This window comes from Lampris incognitus, chromosome 2, assembly GCF_029633865.1.
Source record: "Lampris incognitus isolate fLamInc1 chromosome 2, fLamInc1.hap2, whole genome shotgun sequence".
Taxonomy (NCBI): Eukaryota; Metazoa; Chordata; class Actinopteri; order Lampriformes; family Lampridae; genus Lampris; species Lampris incognitus.
Window position 1 is genome coordinate 60,686,599 of NC_079212.1, and position 18,706 is coordinate 60,705,304.

Here is an 18,706-nt window from a genome sequence, read left to right on the forward strand (position 1 = left end):
AGGAGTTTCAGCCCATTCCTCCATACAGAACAGCTTCACCTCTGGGATGTTGGTGGGTTTCCTCACATGAACTGCTCGCTTCAGGTCCTTCCACAGCATTTCGATTGGATTAAGGTCAGGACTTTGACTTGGCCATTCCAAAACATTAACTTTATTCTTCTTTAACCATACTTTGGTAAAACGACTTGTGTGCTTAGGGTCGTGGTCTTGCTGCATGACCCACATTCTCTTGAGGTTCACTTCATGGACAGATGTCCTGACCTTTTCCTGAAGAATTCACTGGTATAATTCAGAATTCATTGTTCCATCAGTGATGGCAAGCTGTCCTGGCCCAGATGCAGCAAAACAGGCCCAAACCATGATCCTACCACCACCATGTTTCACAGATGGGATAAGGTTCTTATGCTGGAATGCAGTGTTTTCCTTTCTCCAAACATAACACTTCTCATTTAAACCAAAAAGTTCTATTTTGGTCTCATCCAGCCACAAAACATTTTTCCAGTAGCCTTCTGGCTTGTCCACATGATCTTTAGCAAACTGCAGACAGGCAGCAATGTTCTTTTTGGAGAGCAGTGGCTTTCTCGTTGCAACCCTGCCATGCACACCATTGTGATGTGTTTTCCTGGTGGTGGACTCATGAACATTAACATTAGCCAATGTGAGAGAAGCCTTTAGTTGCTTAGAAGTTGCCCTGGGTTCCTTTGTGACCTGGCCGACTATTACACGCCTTGCTCTTGGAGTGATGTTTGATGGTCCACCACTCCTGGGGAGGGTAGCAATGGTCTTGGATTTCCTCCATTTGTACACAATCTGTCTGACTGGATTGGTGGAGTCCAAACTCTTTAGAGATGATTTTGTAACCTTTTCCAGCCTGATGAGGATCAACAGCGCTTTTTCTGAGGTCCTCAGAAATCTCCTTTGTTCTTGCTATGATACACTTCCACAAACATGCGTTGTGAAGATCAGACTTTGATAGATCCCTGTTCTTTAAATAAAACAGGGCGCCCACTCACACCTGATGTCAACCCATTGATTGAAAACATCTGACTCTAATTTCACCTTCAAATTACCTGCTAATCCTCGAGGTTCACATACTTTTGCCACTCACAGATATATAATATTGGCTCATTTTCCTAAATAAATAAACGACCAAGTATAATATTTTTGTCTCATTTGTTTAACTGGGTTGTCTTTATCTACTTTTAGGACTTGTGTGAAATTTCATGATGTTTTAGGTCATATTTAAGCAGAAATATAGAAAATTCTAAAGGGTTCACAAACTTTCAAGCACCACTGTAGTCATGTGAAAAGACAGGGGAAAGGTGGGGATGTAGTCATGTGAGAAGACAGGGGAAAGGTGGGGGCATAGTCATGTGAAGACAGGGGAAAGGTGGGGACATAGTCATGTGAGAAGACAGGGGAAAGGTCCTATTCTGGTTTAGTTACCAGAACAAAGACTCGGAGCTGGAACACAGCATTTGAAAGCCAGAGATATCGTCATCTGGCATATAGATCAACTATCTCCAACCTTTCCTGATACATGACATACATGTCTGCTATGATAAAGTCCAACACTAAGAATCAATGTGGTTCAAGTGTTGTGATTCTGTTCTATCGGGAATTCCCAGGTACTCTACCATAAATGAACACCATTGACATCAATATATTTCAAGAACAGATTTTATTCATGACGCACCCAAACAACTAGAGGAATACTTTCGGAGGGGTAGATTCTCTTATTTACATAATGCTTCAACAAAGTCATACAAACGCTCAACAGGGTTCAGGTTAAAGTATAGATGTACATTAAGCTCTAGGTATGGGCCTATAATGAGAAATATCACAAGAAATCTACACATAGCAATGGATGATAGAAAAGAATTTATTAATCATTAACTTGACATCCACAAAAGAATTACAACTTAGACGTCTGTACAAGTGACTTCAAGTGTCCGTATCTAATTGAGCATGAAATGGAGCTCTTGTACGGAGGTCTTCGAAAGTTCATATAAACGCCGATCGTTTCTATGTATGTGACAAGAAATCCTTCAAAGCCAAGGATGGGATAATCTTAAAAGTTTGTACATTTTATCTCTTAACATCTGCTGCCTGAAACAAAGGGGGAGATGAGGAAGGCAAATGTTTCACTTCCGTTGTCCTCATTTCAAGACTCACTTGATGTGCACAAGCTTTTCTTCCACTTTTAACCGCTTGCGTCTGGGCTGTATGAAGTCATCTTCTGAGTCATCTGTGGCCTCTTCCTCCTTCTCCTCTGTGCCTACTGACTCGGGCTCAGTGGGTTCAGGAAATGTGTGGTCTGGATATATTTCTTGAAGCTTCTCCTCGAAAAACATGCTCACTGCTTTGCCTGACGTCGCCATCTCTGAGCCAACCTGTTGGAGTGGGAGGGGAGAGGGTGAAGAGTGGTATGGAAAGAGGTGTGAGGCACCATTTAACAGGATGGGTAAAAGCAGGGAGAAGGGAGGACAGAAATTAGAGTAGGTTTAGTCCTGGTGGCAGGGCAGATCCTGGCTCAACCTTACTGTACAGAGCTTAGATGTCCTGCCCACACTGTGGTTCCAGGCAGCATTTCAACAATTGTTTTAGATTCAAAATAGTGCACGCGCGCGCGCGCACACACACGCACACACACACATATACACACACACACACATACACACACACACACACACACACACACACACACACACACACACACACACACACACACACACACACACACACGAGCCATCAGAACAGCTTCAATGCGCCTTTGGCATAGATTCTACAAGTCTCTGGAACTCTACTGGACAGATGGAACACCATTCTTCCTCATTTGGCATAGATTCTACAAGTCTCTGGAACTCTACTGGAGAGATGGAACATCATTCTTCCTCATTTGGCATAGATTCTACAAGTCTCTGGAACTCTACTGGGGAGATGGAACACCATTCTTCCTCATTTGGCATAGATTCTACAAGTCTCTGGAACGCAACTGGAGAGATGGAACACCATTCTCCCTCATTTGGCATAGATTCTACAAGTCTGGAACTACTGGAGAGATGGAACACCATTCTTCCTCATTTGGCATAGATTCTACAAGTCTCTGGATCTCTACTGGAGAGATGGAACACCATTCTTCCTCATTTGGCATAGATTCTATAAGTCTCTGGAATTCTACTGGAGAGATGGAACACCATTCTCCCTCATTTGGCATAGATTCTACAAGTCTCTGGGACTCTACTGGAGAGATGGAACACAATTCTTCCTCATTTGGCATAGATTCTACAAGTCTCTGGAACTCTACTGGAGAGATGGAACACCATTCTTCCACATTTGGCATAAATTCTACAAGCCTCTGGAACTCTACGGGAGAGGTGGAACACCATTCTCCCTCATTTGGCATAAATTCTACAAGCCTCTGGAACTCTACGGGAGAGATGGAACACAATTCTTCCACATTTGGCATAGATTCTACAAGCCTCTGGAACTCTACTGGAGCGATGGAACACCATTCTCCCACAATTGGTATTTTGTTGATGATGGCGGAGAGCACTGTTTAACATGTTGGACCAAAATGTCCCGTAGTTGTTAAATTGCATTAAGACCTGACGACTGCAAAAGCCATATAGCATATGATTTACATAATTTTCAAACTCATCAAACCATTCAGTGACCCCATTGTCATCCTGGAAGAGACCTCTCTCATCAGGATAGACATGTTTCATCACAGGATAAAGATGATCACTCAGAATAACCTTGTATTGATTTGCAGTGATCCTTCTAAGGGGACAAGAAGACCCAAACTATGCCAGGAACATGCCCCCAACAGCATAATAGACTCCCCCCCCCCCCCCCACTGTAGGGTTCAACCATTCAGGTTTTTCTTTTAATTTATCACCCGTCTGTATGTGTGTACACACACACACACACACACACACACACACACACACACACACACACACACACAAACTTCAGAAAGTATTAAGACCCCTTCACTTTTTGCAGCTGTGTTGTAGAGTATTTATGCATGCTCAATAATCCAGGTAAGGAAATTCCAGAAAGGTGAACCAGTTCATCTGGACACAACGTTTAGTGGGAGAAACGTTTCGTCACACATCTAGGTGACTGTGTCAATCTCAGCTGACTGCAGGTATCCCCAATCTTATGAACAGCACAGTTGCATAATGACCAAAACCAATAATCGGTTTCATATGCAAATAATTAGATTTACAGTGGCCATGTGTACTATTCACCGAGGATTGGGGAATAGTTGCAATCACAGCATTGTAAGATGGCAACAGATGTACTCTTAGTCTCCTTGGGCCACTCTTTCAAGGATGAGGATGTGCCCTGTGAAACTGCCTTGCCGTATCCGACTGTCATGCCATCTGCTTTGCTTTTCCTGTCCCCCTGCCCAGGCAGCACACAAAACATATCATCACATTCGGGAACATCAAGAGAGTGAGTACACCAGCCCTGACTGACACGATAGCGTCCAATCTAACCCCAGATCCCCCCCCCCGACACCACGATGAATGGCCTGGTAGCCCACTACAATGCAGCCTTATCTCTCAGCCTTGACTCTCTTGCCCCCCTCAAAAACTGGTCTGCCTCCTTCTCCCATCCTGCCCCCTGGTTCACCACCGAACTGCGTATCATGAAGGCCACTGGTCGACGACTGGAGAGGCGCTATAAAAGGTCTGGCCTCACTGTCCACCTCACGGCCTTCAACACTAGAATGACCGGGATTTCACTCCTACCTAAAACGACCATGGGCTGTCAAAATGACCGCCAGTTTTTAAACTTTATATTGTGTCAAGATAAATACCCAATTGGGATATTAATGCATTACATATGTTAGTGTGTCTGTTAAGAAACTAACTGACACCAAAATTAACATTTTCACAACTTTAACACTATTTTTCAAACAATTTAAAATGGCCGCTGTCCAACGCCTGTAAATACTGCAATGCCTTGGTGGTAGTCATGGTGCATCTGTAACGGTGTCTGTAACCAGACATGTTGGCAATAATCAAAAATCCAGTTTAAACTATTTGTCTGCACTCGAGGGCGCTAGTGTGTCTCTAGGGCACAGCAACGAACTTCATGAAGGAAATGATGCGACTAACACGCGTCATAAATACTGACAAGACGCACACCACCACGTGCAAATTACGAGCCATCTTTTTGACCACTCATGGTCATTTTAGATAGATCTTATCATAACCTTTTTTTGTGCAATTGATCTAAAACATTTTAATGCAAATAGATGCAATTTTAGGAGCATTCAGAGAGCGGCAGATCTGTATGTTTTTTTTGGCAAAGTTATTAAACTTTGAAAATCCAAAACCTTCAAAATGATGGCCTTGGTCGTTCTATTGTTAAAGATCACGTGAAGACCTGTATAGAAGCTCTCTCCCAGGCCAAAAGGCACTGCTGCTTCACTATTATTTGCAACCACCAAAATCACCCCAGAATGCTGTTCTCCACCATCAACCAACTACTTCGCCCCCCTTGATGCCCCCTGCCTTTCAGGTGCCCCTGACCTCTGCTCCAAGTTCCTGGACTTCTTCCAGGCCAAAGTGGATTCTATCCACCAGCAGCTTCTAGTAACTCTCCCCTACCCCCGCATGCACTTCAGTTGCAGTATGTTGCTCCCCCCGCTGTGTGCCTACCTAAGTGTTGCCTCTCGTCTTTCTCCCCTGTCGATGCTCCTAAAGTTGCTAAGTTGGTCAACATGGGCAAGTTGGTGACCATGGCCAAGGCTTCAACCTCTTCCCTGGAACCCATGCCCACCGCCTGGTCAAGGCATGTTTACCTACCCTGTTCCCCATAATTTTGGACATTATCAACTCCTCTTTGGAATGTGGCACAGTTTCAAAATGGTTGCAGTCACCCCCATCCTCAAAAAGCCAGGCCTGGACCCAGATGACCTCACCAACTACCAGCCGGTCTCCAACCTTCCATTTCTCAGGAAAATCCTGGAAAGAGCAGTTGCTGCCCAACTCCATCAGCACATGTCCAACCATGAGCTCTATGAACCCCTCCAATCTGGCTTCAGAACACACCACAGTATGGAAACTGCCCTTATCAAAATCACCAATGACCTCCTCATTGCTGCCAATTCTGGCCACATCGGTATTCTCATCCTCCTGGACCTCTTTGCAGCGCTTGACACTATTTCCCCACACCATTCTCCTCAACCGCTTATCTGAATACCTAGGCCTCACTGGTGTAGCTCTCTCCTGGTTCCAGTCATATCTTGCTAACAGTTTGTCACCATCAGAGACTCCAGTTCCACCCTAGCCCCAGTCAACAAAGGCGTGCCACAAGGCTCCATGCTTGGAACCTTCCTCTTTACCATCTACATGCTCCCCCCTCAGTTAGATAATCCACCACCACGGTTTAAGTTTCCATTGCTACGCTGATGACACGCAGCTTTATCTCAGCACTAGACCATGCGCTCAGCTCCCCCCACAATCCCTTGTCAGCTGTCTCTGCCAAATAAAAATCTGGATGTCATCAAATCTACTCAAGCTAAATAGCAATAAGACTGAGCTCATGGTTGTGGCTCCCAAGGCGCTGCACCGGAAGGTTGGAGATCTTCTCCTCAACATGGATGGCTGCTCCATCTGTCCATCGCCACAATTCCACAACCTTGGTGTCATTCTGGACTCCACCCTCTCATTCCAGCCACATATTATATCTGTCACCAAATCTGCTTTCTTTCACCTCAAAAACATCTCCAGACTCCAGCCACTACTCTCAGACTCCATAGCAGAGACCCTCATCCATGTCTTCATCACCTCCCGTCTGGATTATTGCAATGGAGTCCTGTCTGAGGTACCTAGCAAAGCCCTAGACAGACTTCAGTATGTGCAGGAATTCAGCTGCCAGGGTGCTCACCCATTCCAAGCCCTGGCAACACATCACTCCCACCCTTGTCCAACTTCACTGGCTCCCAGTGAAATCTCAAATCCCGCATTTCCTATAAAATCCTCCTCCTCACCTATAAATCCCTCCATGACCTTACCCCCCCCCCAGTACCTATCAGACCTCCTCAACCCATATATTCCATCCCAGAATCTGTAGTCTGCAGACACGGGCTTGCTTTCCATTCCCCACATCAGCCTGCAGGCGTTTGGGGACAGAGTCTTTAGTGTGGCAGCCCCCCACCCTTTGGAACTCTATTCCAGTAGAGACCAACAACGCTGCTTCTTGGGACAATTTTAAAGACTACTGAAAACCTACCTTTTTACTAAGGCCTATGGTCTGTAGTATTTTGATCTTTGTTTTAATCTTTTCTTTTTTTTCTTCTTCTTACTAGTGTAAAGGATCCTCGGGTTCTTTGAATGGTGCTATATAAAACTAAGTAGTTGTTGTTCAAATTGCTACTGGTGACGGAGGCATTTGAAAGTTGATGTGTACCGTAAACCAATACATACTGATCAGTATTTAAGGTTTGACTCTCGTCATCTACTGCAGCAAAACGTATGCATCATCAGGACGCTGCACCGCTGAGCTGACAGCGTTCCCACTGACACAGCGGCCAGGGAAGGGGAAAGAAAATCCCACATTAGTCAGGCTTTGAGTAAGTGTGGTTATCCTAATTCGGTGTTTGTCAAAGCCGGGGAGATACCCAAACAGTGCACAAGTCCCTCGTAGAGAGGAGAAGGATAACCAGTGGTGATTCTGTATGTGGCAGGAGTATAGGAAGAGTCAAGACTCGTATTCTCCAAACAGCATCTCGGTTGCTTTTAAACCCCAAAACACGCTGCACCAAAAAATGGCCCACCTCAAGGATCATTGTCCCTGGCACAAAGAGAGCAATATAGTGTACACATTTCTGTGTAAAAGGTATGAAAACAATGGGGGGGGCACTGTTGTTCCAGCATTAAGCTGGCAGCAGAGGTAGTCACAAAGCCTGAACCGGGGGGGCGGGCGGTATAAGAGTACATCTGTCACCATCTTACAATTCTGTGATTTCTTTGCAGCAGATCCTTTAAGTCCTAAGTGGGCAGCATGGTGGCACAGTGGTTAGCACTGTTGCCTCACAGCAAGAAAGTCTTTGGTTCGAACCCCAGGTGGTCCCATGTCCTTTCTGTGTGGAGTTTGCATGTTCTCCATGGGTCTGCGTGGATTTCCTGTAGGTGCTTCGGTTTCCTCCCACCAAGGTATGGCAAGAAAAGCTGGAGTTGGTCCCCAGTCACTGCAAGGCCCACTGCTCCTAGCTACATGGCTTCCCACTGCTTCCAGTGTGTGTTGGGATGGGTTAAATGCAGAAGTTGAATTTCCCCACTGGGATTAATAAAAGTACATCTTACTGTATCTCGTTTTATCTTAAGTTGCAAGATGAGGCCTCTATGGATTGGATTTGTATTTCCAGCATATCCCATAGATGCTCATTCGGACTGAGCTCTGGGGAATTTGGAGGCCATGTTCCTTGAACTCTTTTTCATATTCTTCAAACCATTCCTGAAAATGTTTTGCAGTGGGGCAGGTCATATTATCTTGCTGAAAGAGGTCACTGCCATCAGGGAATACTGTTGCCATGGGGGGGGTGTACTTGGTCTGCAAAAAATGTTTAGGTAGGTGGCACAAGTCAAAGGAACAAACATGAATGCCGGGACCAAAGGTTTCCCAGCAGAACATTGCCCAGAGCAACACCCTGCCACTGCTGGCTTGCCTTCTTCCCATGGGGCATTTTGGTGTCATTTCTCTTCCCCAGGTAAACAATACACAAGCACTCGGCCACCCACATGATGTAAAAAAATATACGCAATTCATCGGACAAGGCCACATTCTTCTATTGCTCCATGGTCCAGTGCTGATGCTCATGTGCCCCTTTAGACGCTTTTGGCTGTGGAGAGGGGTCAGCATGGGCACTCGTGACTGGTCTGCGGCTACGCAGCCCCATATGCATTAAGCTGCAATGCATTGTGTTCTGAAACCTGTCTATCATAGCCAGCATGAACCTTTTCAGCAATCTGAGCTACAGTAGCTCTTCTGTGGGATCGGACCAGACAGGCTAGCCTTCAATCTCCACATGCATCAGTGAGCCTGGGGCACCCATGACCCTGTCACCGGTACAGCGGCTGTCCTTCCTTGAACCACTTTTGGTAGGTACTGACCACTACACAGCAGGAACACCCCAACACCCCTGCCATTTTGGAGATGCTCTGACCAAGTCGTCCAAACCATCACAATTTGGCCCTTGTCAAAGTCGCTCAGATCCTTATTCTTGCCCATTATTCCTGCTTCCAACACATCAACTTAAAGAACTGACTGTTCACTTGCTACCTAATATATACCATCTCTTGACAAATGCCATTGTGACGAGATAATCAGTGTTATTCCCTTACCTGTCAGTAGTTTTAATGTTTTGGGTGATTGGTGTACAGTGATGAGCCAAAACGTTATGACCATGAATGTTAACGAGTGCTGCTTTCTTTTAGATCACGTGGATGGCCATGTACATGTGTGCTGTTTACCTGGCAAAGTGATGGTATGAGGATGTACTGTGGGAAGACAACAAGCCGGTGGTGGGAGTGTGATGCTCTGGGCAATATTCTGCTGGGAAACCCTGGGTCCGGCAATTCATGTGGACGTCAATTTAGGGTTGTTTTTTTTTTTTTAATTTACCCCCTTTTTCTCCCCAATTGTATCCGGCCAATTGCCCCACCCTTCTGAGCCATCCCAGTCGCTGCTCCACCCCCCATACCAATCTGGGGAGGGCTGCAGACTACCACGTCTCCTCCGATACATGTGGAGTTGCCAGCAGCTTCTTTTCACCTGACAGTGAGGAGTTTCGCCAGGTGGATGTAGCATGTGGGAGGATCACACTATTCCTCCAGTTTCCCGTCCCCCCCGGACAGGTGCCCTAATTGACGACCACAGGAGGCGCAAGTGCAGCGACCAGGACACATACCCATATCCGGCTTCCACCCGCAGACATGGCCAATTGTGTCTGTAGGGACACCCGACCAAGCACGGTAACACGGGGATTCAAACCAGCAGTCCCCGTGTTTGTAGGCAACAAGGAGGCCACCAGGACGACCCATGTGGATGTCAATTTAGCATGTGCCATCTATCTAAACATCATTGCAGACCAGGTACACTCCTTCATGGCAATGGTATTCCCTGATGGCAGTGGCCTCTTTCAGCAGGATAATGCACCCTGCCACACTGCACACATTATTCAGGAATGGTTTGAGGAACATGAAGTGTTCAAGGTCTTGCCCTGGCCTCCAAATTCTCCAGATCTCAATGCGATTGGTCATCTGTGGGATGGGCTGGACCGACAAGTCTGACTCATGGCAGCTCCACCTCGCAACTTACAGGACTTGAATTATCTGCTGCTAATGTTTTGATGCCAGATACCACAGGACACCTTTAGGGGTCTTGTAGAGTCCATGCCTTGGCGGGTCAACACAGTTTTGGCAGCACATGGAGGAACAACAGCATATTAGGTCATGCTTTTGTGTATGTCTCTCTATCTCTCTCTATATATATATATATACACACACACACACACTACTTTCACTTATGTTAGTCATTTCATTCCTTCTTCATTCTTATTAACACTGACTAGCAAGTCAACTTGTTATAGCATTGTCAAGTCCACAGACCAGAATGCAAATCAAATTCACCTACCTAAAGAAGTGACAGACATACATGGGACTTCACTGACACGACTACACTGAATGAGTCAAAGTGTGGAAACAATATATGCAGTTATAGTCATCACTGGAGACACATCAGGACACATGTTGATGCCAGGTGTGAGCAGAACCCACCTCTGACACAATCAGAACATATCCATATACAAAACAACTGGTCTGAACAGGACTTCAGAACAACTTACTTGATCCTAATCAGTGTGGCTTCAAAAGTGGTCACTCCACTGAAGCTGCTCTTTTGGCGGTCAGTGAAGCACACCTCAAAGCCAAAACGGCTGATAAGTCGTCTAGTCATTCTCCTTGACCTATCTGCCAAATTTGACATTTCAATCACAACAAGATTGTACTACTGACACTGCGCCAAAATGGTTGAAACCAGGGAAGTTGCATCACATGTCACTGAGGGGTCTGGTGTCAACCACTAGCCTGGAAGAGAGGTCACAACAGGCCTGTCTTAAGGTTAAGTGCTTGGCCCACTCCTCTCTTGGCTCAGTGGCTTTTCCTACCATTCCTATCCCAGTAACATCCAACTGTAGTTTTCCCGTCTGTAAAATGACATTAAGGTGTCATTGATTTTCCCCCCTTTTCTCCCCAATTGTACTTGGCCAATTACCCGTCACTGCTCCACCCCCTCTGCTGATCTGGGGAGGGCTGCAGACTACCACATGCCTCCTCATGTGGAGTTGTCAGCTGCTTCTTTTCACCTGACAGTGAGGAGTTTCACCAGGGGGACGTAGCGCATGGGAGGATCACGCTATTCCCCCCCCCCCCCCCCTGAACAAGGTGTCCTGACCGACCAGAGGAGGCGCTAGTACAGTGACCAGAACACATACTCACAGCTGGCTTCCTACCCGCAGACTTGGCCAATTGTGTCTGTAAGGACACCTGACTAAGCCGGAGGCAACATGGGGATTCGAACCGGCGATCCCCATATTGGTAGGCAATGGAATAGACCGCCACGCTACCTGGACGCCCCCTCACTGACATTTCTGCTTGGATGAGGAGCATCACTTCCAGTTCAACTTATCCAAATAGAGCTTCTGGTTATTCCCGCAGACTCCTCTTTCCCTTGGAACACATCCATCACTCTGCATCCATAAATTATCACAAATGCAGCTTAGTGGCTGCATGTAAAAATAAAAGTGTACATATATATACTATACATTATTTTACAGTGAACATTTTATGACATCTTGTGTATGTGCCTTGGTTTCTAGATGTTTTGAACAGCTGAAACACTGTGAAGCTGCTGTTTGAGATCTTTGCTACCAATGCATGTCAAAACATTTCCTGGAACCTCAGTGGGGGTGGGACATCGGCGCTCTACTGGAGATTACTTACCTGGGTATTTATCTGTTTCTCCTCATCATAAACCTGGATTATTCGAGACATCTGAAGAGGGGCATAACATTATAATAAAGACAGTAAAGCAGCACAGGGGAAGCAGAATCACAGCACATGCAGGTCAAGTAACAGTTCTACATGATGTGTCATGTGTTGAATGGCTGTGGGTCTTCACTACACCCGTGAGGTAACTGGACTGATGTCTCAATCAAGTGTCTGTCGTTTTTCCACAAATTAAATTCTACAGTGACATTGTACAAATTGGATTTGTGTAACTTGCACTTGTCCATGGAGAAAACTATCAATTATCACTTCATCGTTAGTGGAGGTCTACTTCAATAAAAAGCTTTTGTTGGCTGGAGGTCTTTCACACTGACTGATTTGTTGAATAGAAACAGAATTTTGTGATGATGAAGGTAACATTTTGAAATACTGACTCCTCATGGTCACTGTAAAAATCCAATGTTAAAGAAATGCACATGTGACACAGAAATATAATGTGAACAGGTATCATCCATCCCAGAGAAGATCAGGTAACAAGAGCTGGTCATCTCAAAATTAATCAATGAGATATCCACATCAGCTTCCCGCAACACACGAGGAAGGCACATCAGCCACCTGAAAGAATGCCATGTTCCCTCAACTGAAGAAAGAAGAGATGAAGACGACGCCTTTACATAAACAAAGAAGACATGAAGACGACGCCTTTACATAAAGAAAGAAGACATGAAGACGACGCCTTTACATAAAGAAAGAAGACATGAAGACGACGCCTTTACATAAAGAAAGAAGACATGAAGACGACGCCTTTACATAAAGAAAGAAGACATGAAGACGACGCCTTTACATAAAGAAAGACATGAAGACGACGCCTTTACATAAAGACAGAAGACATGAAGACGACGCCTCTACATAAACAAAGAAGACATGAAGACTACGCCTTTACATAAAGACAGAAGACATGAAGACTACGCCTTTACATAAAGAAAGAAGACATGAAGACTACGCCTTTACGTAAAGATAGAAGACATGAAGACTACGCCTGTACATAAAGAAGATATGAAGACTACGCCTTTACATAAAGAAAGAAGACATGAAGACTACGCCTTTACATAAAGAAAGAAGACATGAAGACTACGCCTTTACATAAACAAGACATGAAGACGACGCCTTTACATAAAGAAAGAAGACATGAAGACTATGCCTTTACATAAAGAAAGAAGACATGAAGACTACGCCTTTGCATAAAGAAAGAAGACATGAAGACTACGCCTTTACATAACGAAAGAAGACATGAAGACGACGCCTTTACATAAAGAAAGAAGACATGAAGACTACACCTTTACATAAAGAAGACATGAAGACGACGCCTTTACACAAAGAAAGAAGACATGAAGACTACACCTTTACATAAAGAAAGAAGACATGAAGACTACGCCTTTACATAAAGATAGAAGACATGAAGACTACGCCTGTACATAAAGAAGATATGAAGACTATGCCTTTACATAAAGAAAGAAGACATGAAGACTACGCCTTTACATAAAGAAAGAAGACATGAAGACGACGCCTTTACATAAACAAGACATGAAGACGACGCCTTTACATAAAGAAAGAAGACATGAAGACTACGCCTTTACATAAACAAGACATGAAGACGACGCCTTTACATAACGAAAGAAGACATGAAGACGACGCCTTTACATAAAGAAAGAAGACATGAAGACTACGCCTTTACATAAAGAAGACTTGAAGACGACGCCTTTACACAAAGAAAGAAGACATGAAGACGACGCCTTTACATAAAGAAAGAAGACATGAAGACGACGCCTTTACATAAAGAAAGAAGACATGAAGACTACGCCTTTACATAAAGAAAGAAGACATGAAGACTACGCCTTTACATAAAGAAAGAAGACATGAAGACGACGCCTTTACATAAAGAAAGAAGACATGAAGACTACGCCTTTACATAAAGAAAGAAGACATGAAGACGACGCCTTTACATAAAGAAAGAAGACATGAAGATGACGCCTTTACATAAAGAAAGAAGACATGAAGACGACGCCTTTAAATAAAGAAAAGAAAAGATAGTCCAATAATCCAAGGGACATCTTCGACCGACTATAATGATAGTGATCCTCCCACGTGTTACGTCCCCCTGGTGAAACTCCTCACTGTCAGGTGAAAAGAAGCGGCTGGTGACTCCACATGTATGGGAGGAGACATGTGGTAGTCTGCAGCCCTCCCCGGATCAGCAGAGGGGGTGGAGCAGAGACCTGGACGGCTCGGAAGAGTGGGGTAATTGGCTGGGTACAATTGAGGAGAAGGGGGGGGGGTGTTAAAAAAAAAAGGTGATGCGATGCCACGCCATCACAGTCACTGTAGGTGTGTACACAGCCCTGTGCAAATGGCAAGTCACAATCCAGTCTTTCCGGTACTTTCTCAGCTCCATCTATCGTGTTCTCTTCATGCCTGTGTGTACCTTTGCCAAAGCAGGCATAAGATTCATGACACTCACCTCATTGTACTTGGCGCAGTTTTGAAAGACGAGACGCACATCGGAGACAAAGTCCTGGGGGGTCTTGTAGTACTGGGAGCTTATAACCTGCAGCCTCTTTTTTACCTTCTTAAGGTCCATGGGATGCTTGATGATCTTGTAGTAGTTGGGCACCTGGGTTTGAGACAAGCAGGTCAAACGAAACCTTCGACTTTTAAAGACAAATCTAAAGCACGCACCTAACAGATAAAACCTCTACAAATGACCGTTAAAGGCAACGGATGAGGTAGCTCACATTAGAGTCCTGCACGGGTCCATTTTTTGAGACCGGCCCCCGCAATGTGCAATGCCGTACCCGCCCCGCAACCAGCACATATAAACCATTACTTCCGCAACCCGGCCCGACCCGTTGATACAAGACCCACGACCCGACCCGAAACCCGAAACATGTAGGCCTAATAATAATCATGTAATCACTTAGTCACTAAACCTACATGTATTTAGGATCTGTTTTCAGTGTTTTTCAGTAACGTTGACAATTCATGTATAATTCTGGTGCTTTAAATAAACACATATCACATCTGAGATAAACACTAAAATACTATTAGAGGAGAGCTGTTGCGAGGTGTGCCATGCCGTGTCTCGCAGTGCGATGACGCAGGATGCGCTCGTGTAAGCTAAATATGCGCAGACAAATTTTCCTGCTAATTTGGCAACCCTCTCTTTGTCTTCCCTTTTGGGTGCTTTTAGGTCAACGTTTCTTGTAAAGTAGTGGTTAGTTGTTGGTGCACCAGTGGGAACATTGGCAAGGCAGCTTTCAATGTGCTTCTTCAGTGACGACGTACCGAGTTTGCGGCTATCGTAAGCCAACACTTTTCAGCACTTTTTACAAGCAGCGAACCCATTGACTTGGTTATTTTCCCCATCTATGAGTACAACAAAAGCCCCCGACACTGGACTTCGCTCTTGGAGAAGAATTGTCGGCAATCTGATATTCTCAACTAGCTACTTTTGCCTTCAACTCATCAGCCATTTCAATTTCGAGCGTGCTGCAGTAGCTTAAATGCTTCCAAGCTAACGACTGCCGACAGCCGGATATGATTGATGAGGTGAGAGGTTAATAAAAAAACACATAGTAAATACTATTTTTAAATGTTATTATCCCACACCCATGACCTGATACTGTAAATAAAAACAAGACAAAATATCACCCGCTAACGACATTTTTGCGGGTCACCCGCCAATGCAGGACTCTAGCTCACATTATTATTACTACATTATTATTACGCTATTACATTATTTCATTAGCACATTATTATTACATTATCACATTGTTACATTATTATCATTATTATTATATTATTACATTATTAAGTAGGGCTTTATAGGTTCAACTTTACAAAACACAAAACATGGAATTAAGGCGAACTGTGAGATGATCACTGGTCGTCAGAGATGTTCAAGTTCATCATGAGAGAATGAAGCTACAATATTGAATGACACTCACTGATGAAAACATTTTTTCAAGAGATGGGGAAAGCCAAAAAATACTGAATTTTCTTTAATGGGCAGTGTATTATTGTTCAAGATAAAATTGATGCAATTGTAAGACAACTACGCTTCAGACATATTGTGACATCCATTCCATCATCCAAACCGCTTATCCTTACTCAGGGTCGCGGGGATGCTGGAGCCTATCCCAGCAGTCATTGGGCGGCAGGCGAGGAGACACCCTGGACAGGCCGCCAGACCATCACAGGGCCAACACACACACACACACACCTAGAGACAATGTAGTACGGCTGATTCACCTGACCTACATGTCTTTGGATTGTGGGAGGAAACCGGAGCCCCCGGAGGAAACTCACGCAGAGACGGGTGATAGACGATATTGAGACATATCCACGAGAAATTAAAGATTGAAAAAAAAAACCCATCAGTAATGGTTGATTAAATTCCTATCTGTTTGGTTCAAGAATCATCAGGGTTTTTCCTGCATAGAGAACGACGAGGCGGCCGCCTCCGTCAAATCCCGTCCCGCCTCCAGCTCTCAACGGGGGTCTTAATGAAAACCACTATTTTCTAACGAGCGTTGCGCTCGTTGGACTTGTCATTTTTAACTGCAGTTGCGGCATTACGCCGTCGCCGACGTGGTGGCGCTGTATCGTCATCAGCACAGTGCACCTGGAAAGGCGCTGCCAAAACTGGGAAAGAGGAAAAAAGAGCTGCGGTTTTCCAGAAGTTTCCAGTTGTGAAAAGTGTAAATTAAAGCAAAGTATTTTCTGTTATATTTATGTTGAACTGCACTGCTAGAGGGCCCACGTGAACTTTAAATGAAACAACAGCTTATGTTATATTTGATTTACTTTTAAACAACTTTGCTGTCAAGTGTGTACATTAACACACTAGCATTTATGTTGTACTTAATTTAATGCTGAACAGCGCACCTTTATTTTTTCTTAAATAGAATATGCTTTAACATGGTAATTGTCTTTTTCTTCTGTCTTAAAATGATTAGAACTCCTAAAATACTACTACTACTACTTTCAGCTGCTCCCGTTAGGGGTCGCCACAGCGGATCATCCGTTTCCATTTCTTCCTGTCTTCTGCATCTTCCTCTGTCACACCAGCCACCTGCATGTCTTCCTTCACCACATCCATAAACCTCCTCTTTGGCCTTCCTCTTCTCCTCTTCCCTGGCAGCTCCATATTCAGCATCCTTCTCCCAATATACCCAACATCTCTCCTCCACACATGTCCAAGCCATCTCAATCTTGCCTCTCTTGCTTTGTCTCCAAACCGTCCAACCTGAACGGTCCCTCTAATATAATTGTTCCTAATCCCGTCCTTCTTCGTTACTCCCAGTGAAAATCTTAGCATCTTCAACTCTGCCACCTCCAGCTCTGCCTCCTGTCTTTTCGTCAGTGCCACTGTCTCCAAACCATATAACATAGCTGGTCTCACAACCATCTTGTAAACTTTCCCTTTAACTCTTGCTGGTACCCTTCTGTCGCAAATCACTCCTGACACACTTCTCCACCCACTCCAACCTGCCTGCACTCTCTTCTTCACCTCTCTACTGCACTCCCCGTTACTTTGGACAGTTGACCCCAAGTATTTAAACTCAAATGCCTTTGTCACCTCCACTCCTTGCATCCTGACCATTCACTGTCCTCTCTCTCATTCACGCATAGGTATTCCGCCTTGACTTTCATTCCTCTTCTCTCCAGTGTTAGAACTCCTAAAATACGTTGCTTGTAAAAGACCACGTGCTTGAGCCAGCTACACATGCACATGTGTGACATGATGAGGTTGGAGCCACCTCCACCTTCATGTGAGCCAGGAAAAACCCTGATCATACTGTGTGTCACATGATCAGGTTGGTACCACCTCCACCTTCATGTGAGCAAGGAAAAAAAACCCTGATCATACTGTGTGTCACATGGTCAGGATGGTACCACCTCCACCTTCATGTGAGCCAGGAAAAATCCTGATCATACTGTGTCACATGGTCAGGATGGTACCACCTCCACCTTCATGTGAGCCAGGAAAAACCCTGATCATACTGTGTGTGACATGGTCAGGATGGTACCACCTCCACCTTCATGTGAGCTAAGAAAAACCCTGATCATACTGTGTGTCACATGGTCAGGATGGTAGCACCTCCACCTTCATGTGAGCCAGGAAAAACCCTGAATACTGTGTGTGACATGATCAGGATTGTACCACCTCCACCTTCATGTGAGCCAGGAAAAACCCTGATCATACTGTGTGTGACATGATCAGGATGGTAGCACCTCAACCTTAATCTGAACCAGGAAAAACCCTGATCATACTGTGGCTCTGAGTCATGATAGAACATAATGATGTGAGCAATTTTTGGGTGAATCACTGGTGAAAAAACGTCTAGCTGTCTAGACTAAAACATGGAGGTGTCTAGACTAAAACGTGTAGGTGTCTAGACTAAAACATGGAGGTGTCTTCGCTAACTTCTCTGACAAGAAGGTAAATGACATCAGATCCTCCTTTTCTCACCACCTGGTTAGTGCTGCTTGCACTATCCCACCCTCTGCACCCTCCCTCACCTCTCCACGTCCCACCCTATCCCACCTCGCTCCCCTCTCCCCCGACGAGGTCCTCAACCTCATCACATCCAGTCGCCCCACCACATGCTCCCTTG

The 18,706-nt window shown here is 44.9% G+C and overlaps 1 protein-coding gene across 3 annotated transcripts in view; it reads right to left on the bottom strand.

Annotated features, from left to right (window-relative positions):
* Positions 1–1,680: 1,680 nt before the first annotated feature.
* trim33 (tripartite motif containing 33) overlaps positions 1,681–18,706 on the bottom strand; it is a 113,566-nt gene continuing 96,540 nt past the window's right edge. For 2 of the 3 annotated variants that reach the window (XM_056273045.1, XM_056273044.1), the window contains exons 18-20: positions 14,548–14,700; positions 12,024–12,074; positions 1,681–2,393 (exon numbers count right to left, since the gene is read on the bottom strand). In XM_056273045.1, the coding sequence (XP_056129020.1) occupies positions 2,172–2,393; positions 12,024–12,074; positions 14,548–14,700 (426 nt within the window). In that variant the 3' untranslated portion in view covers positions 1,681–2,171. The remainder of the gene's footprint in view (positions 2,394–12,023; positions 12,075–14,547; positions 14,701–18,706) is intronic. The other variant, XM_056273046.1, reaches the window with a different exon arrangement.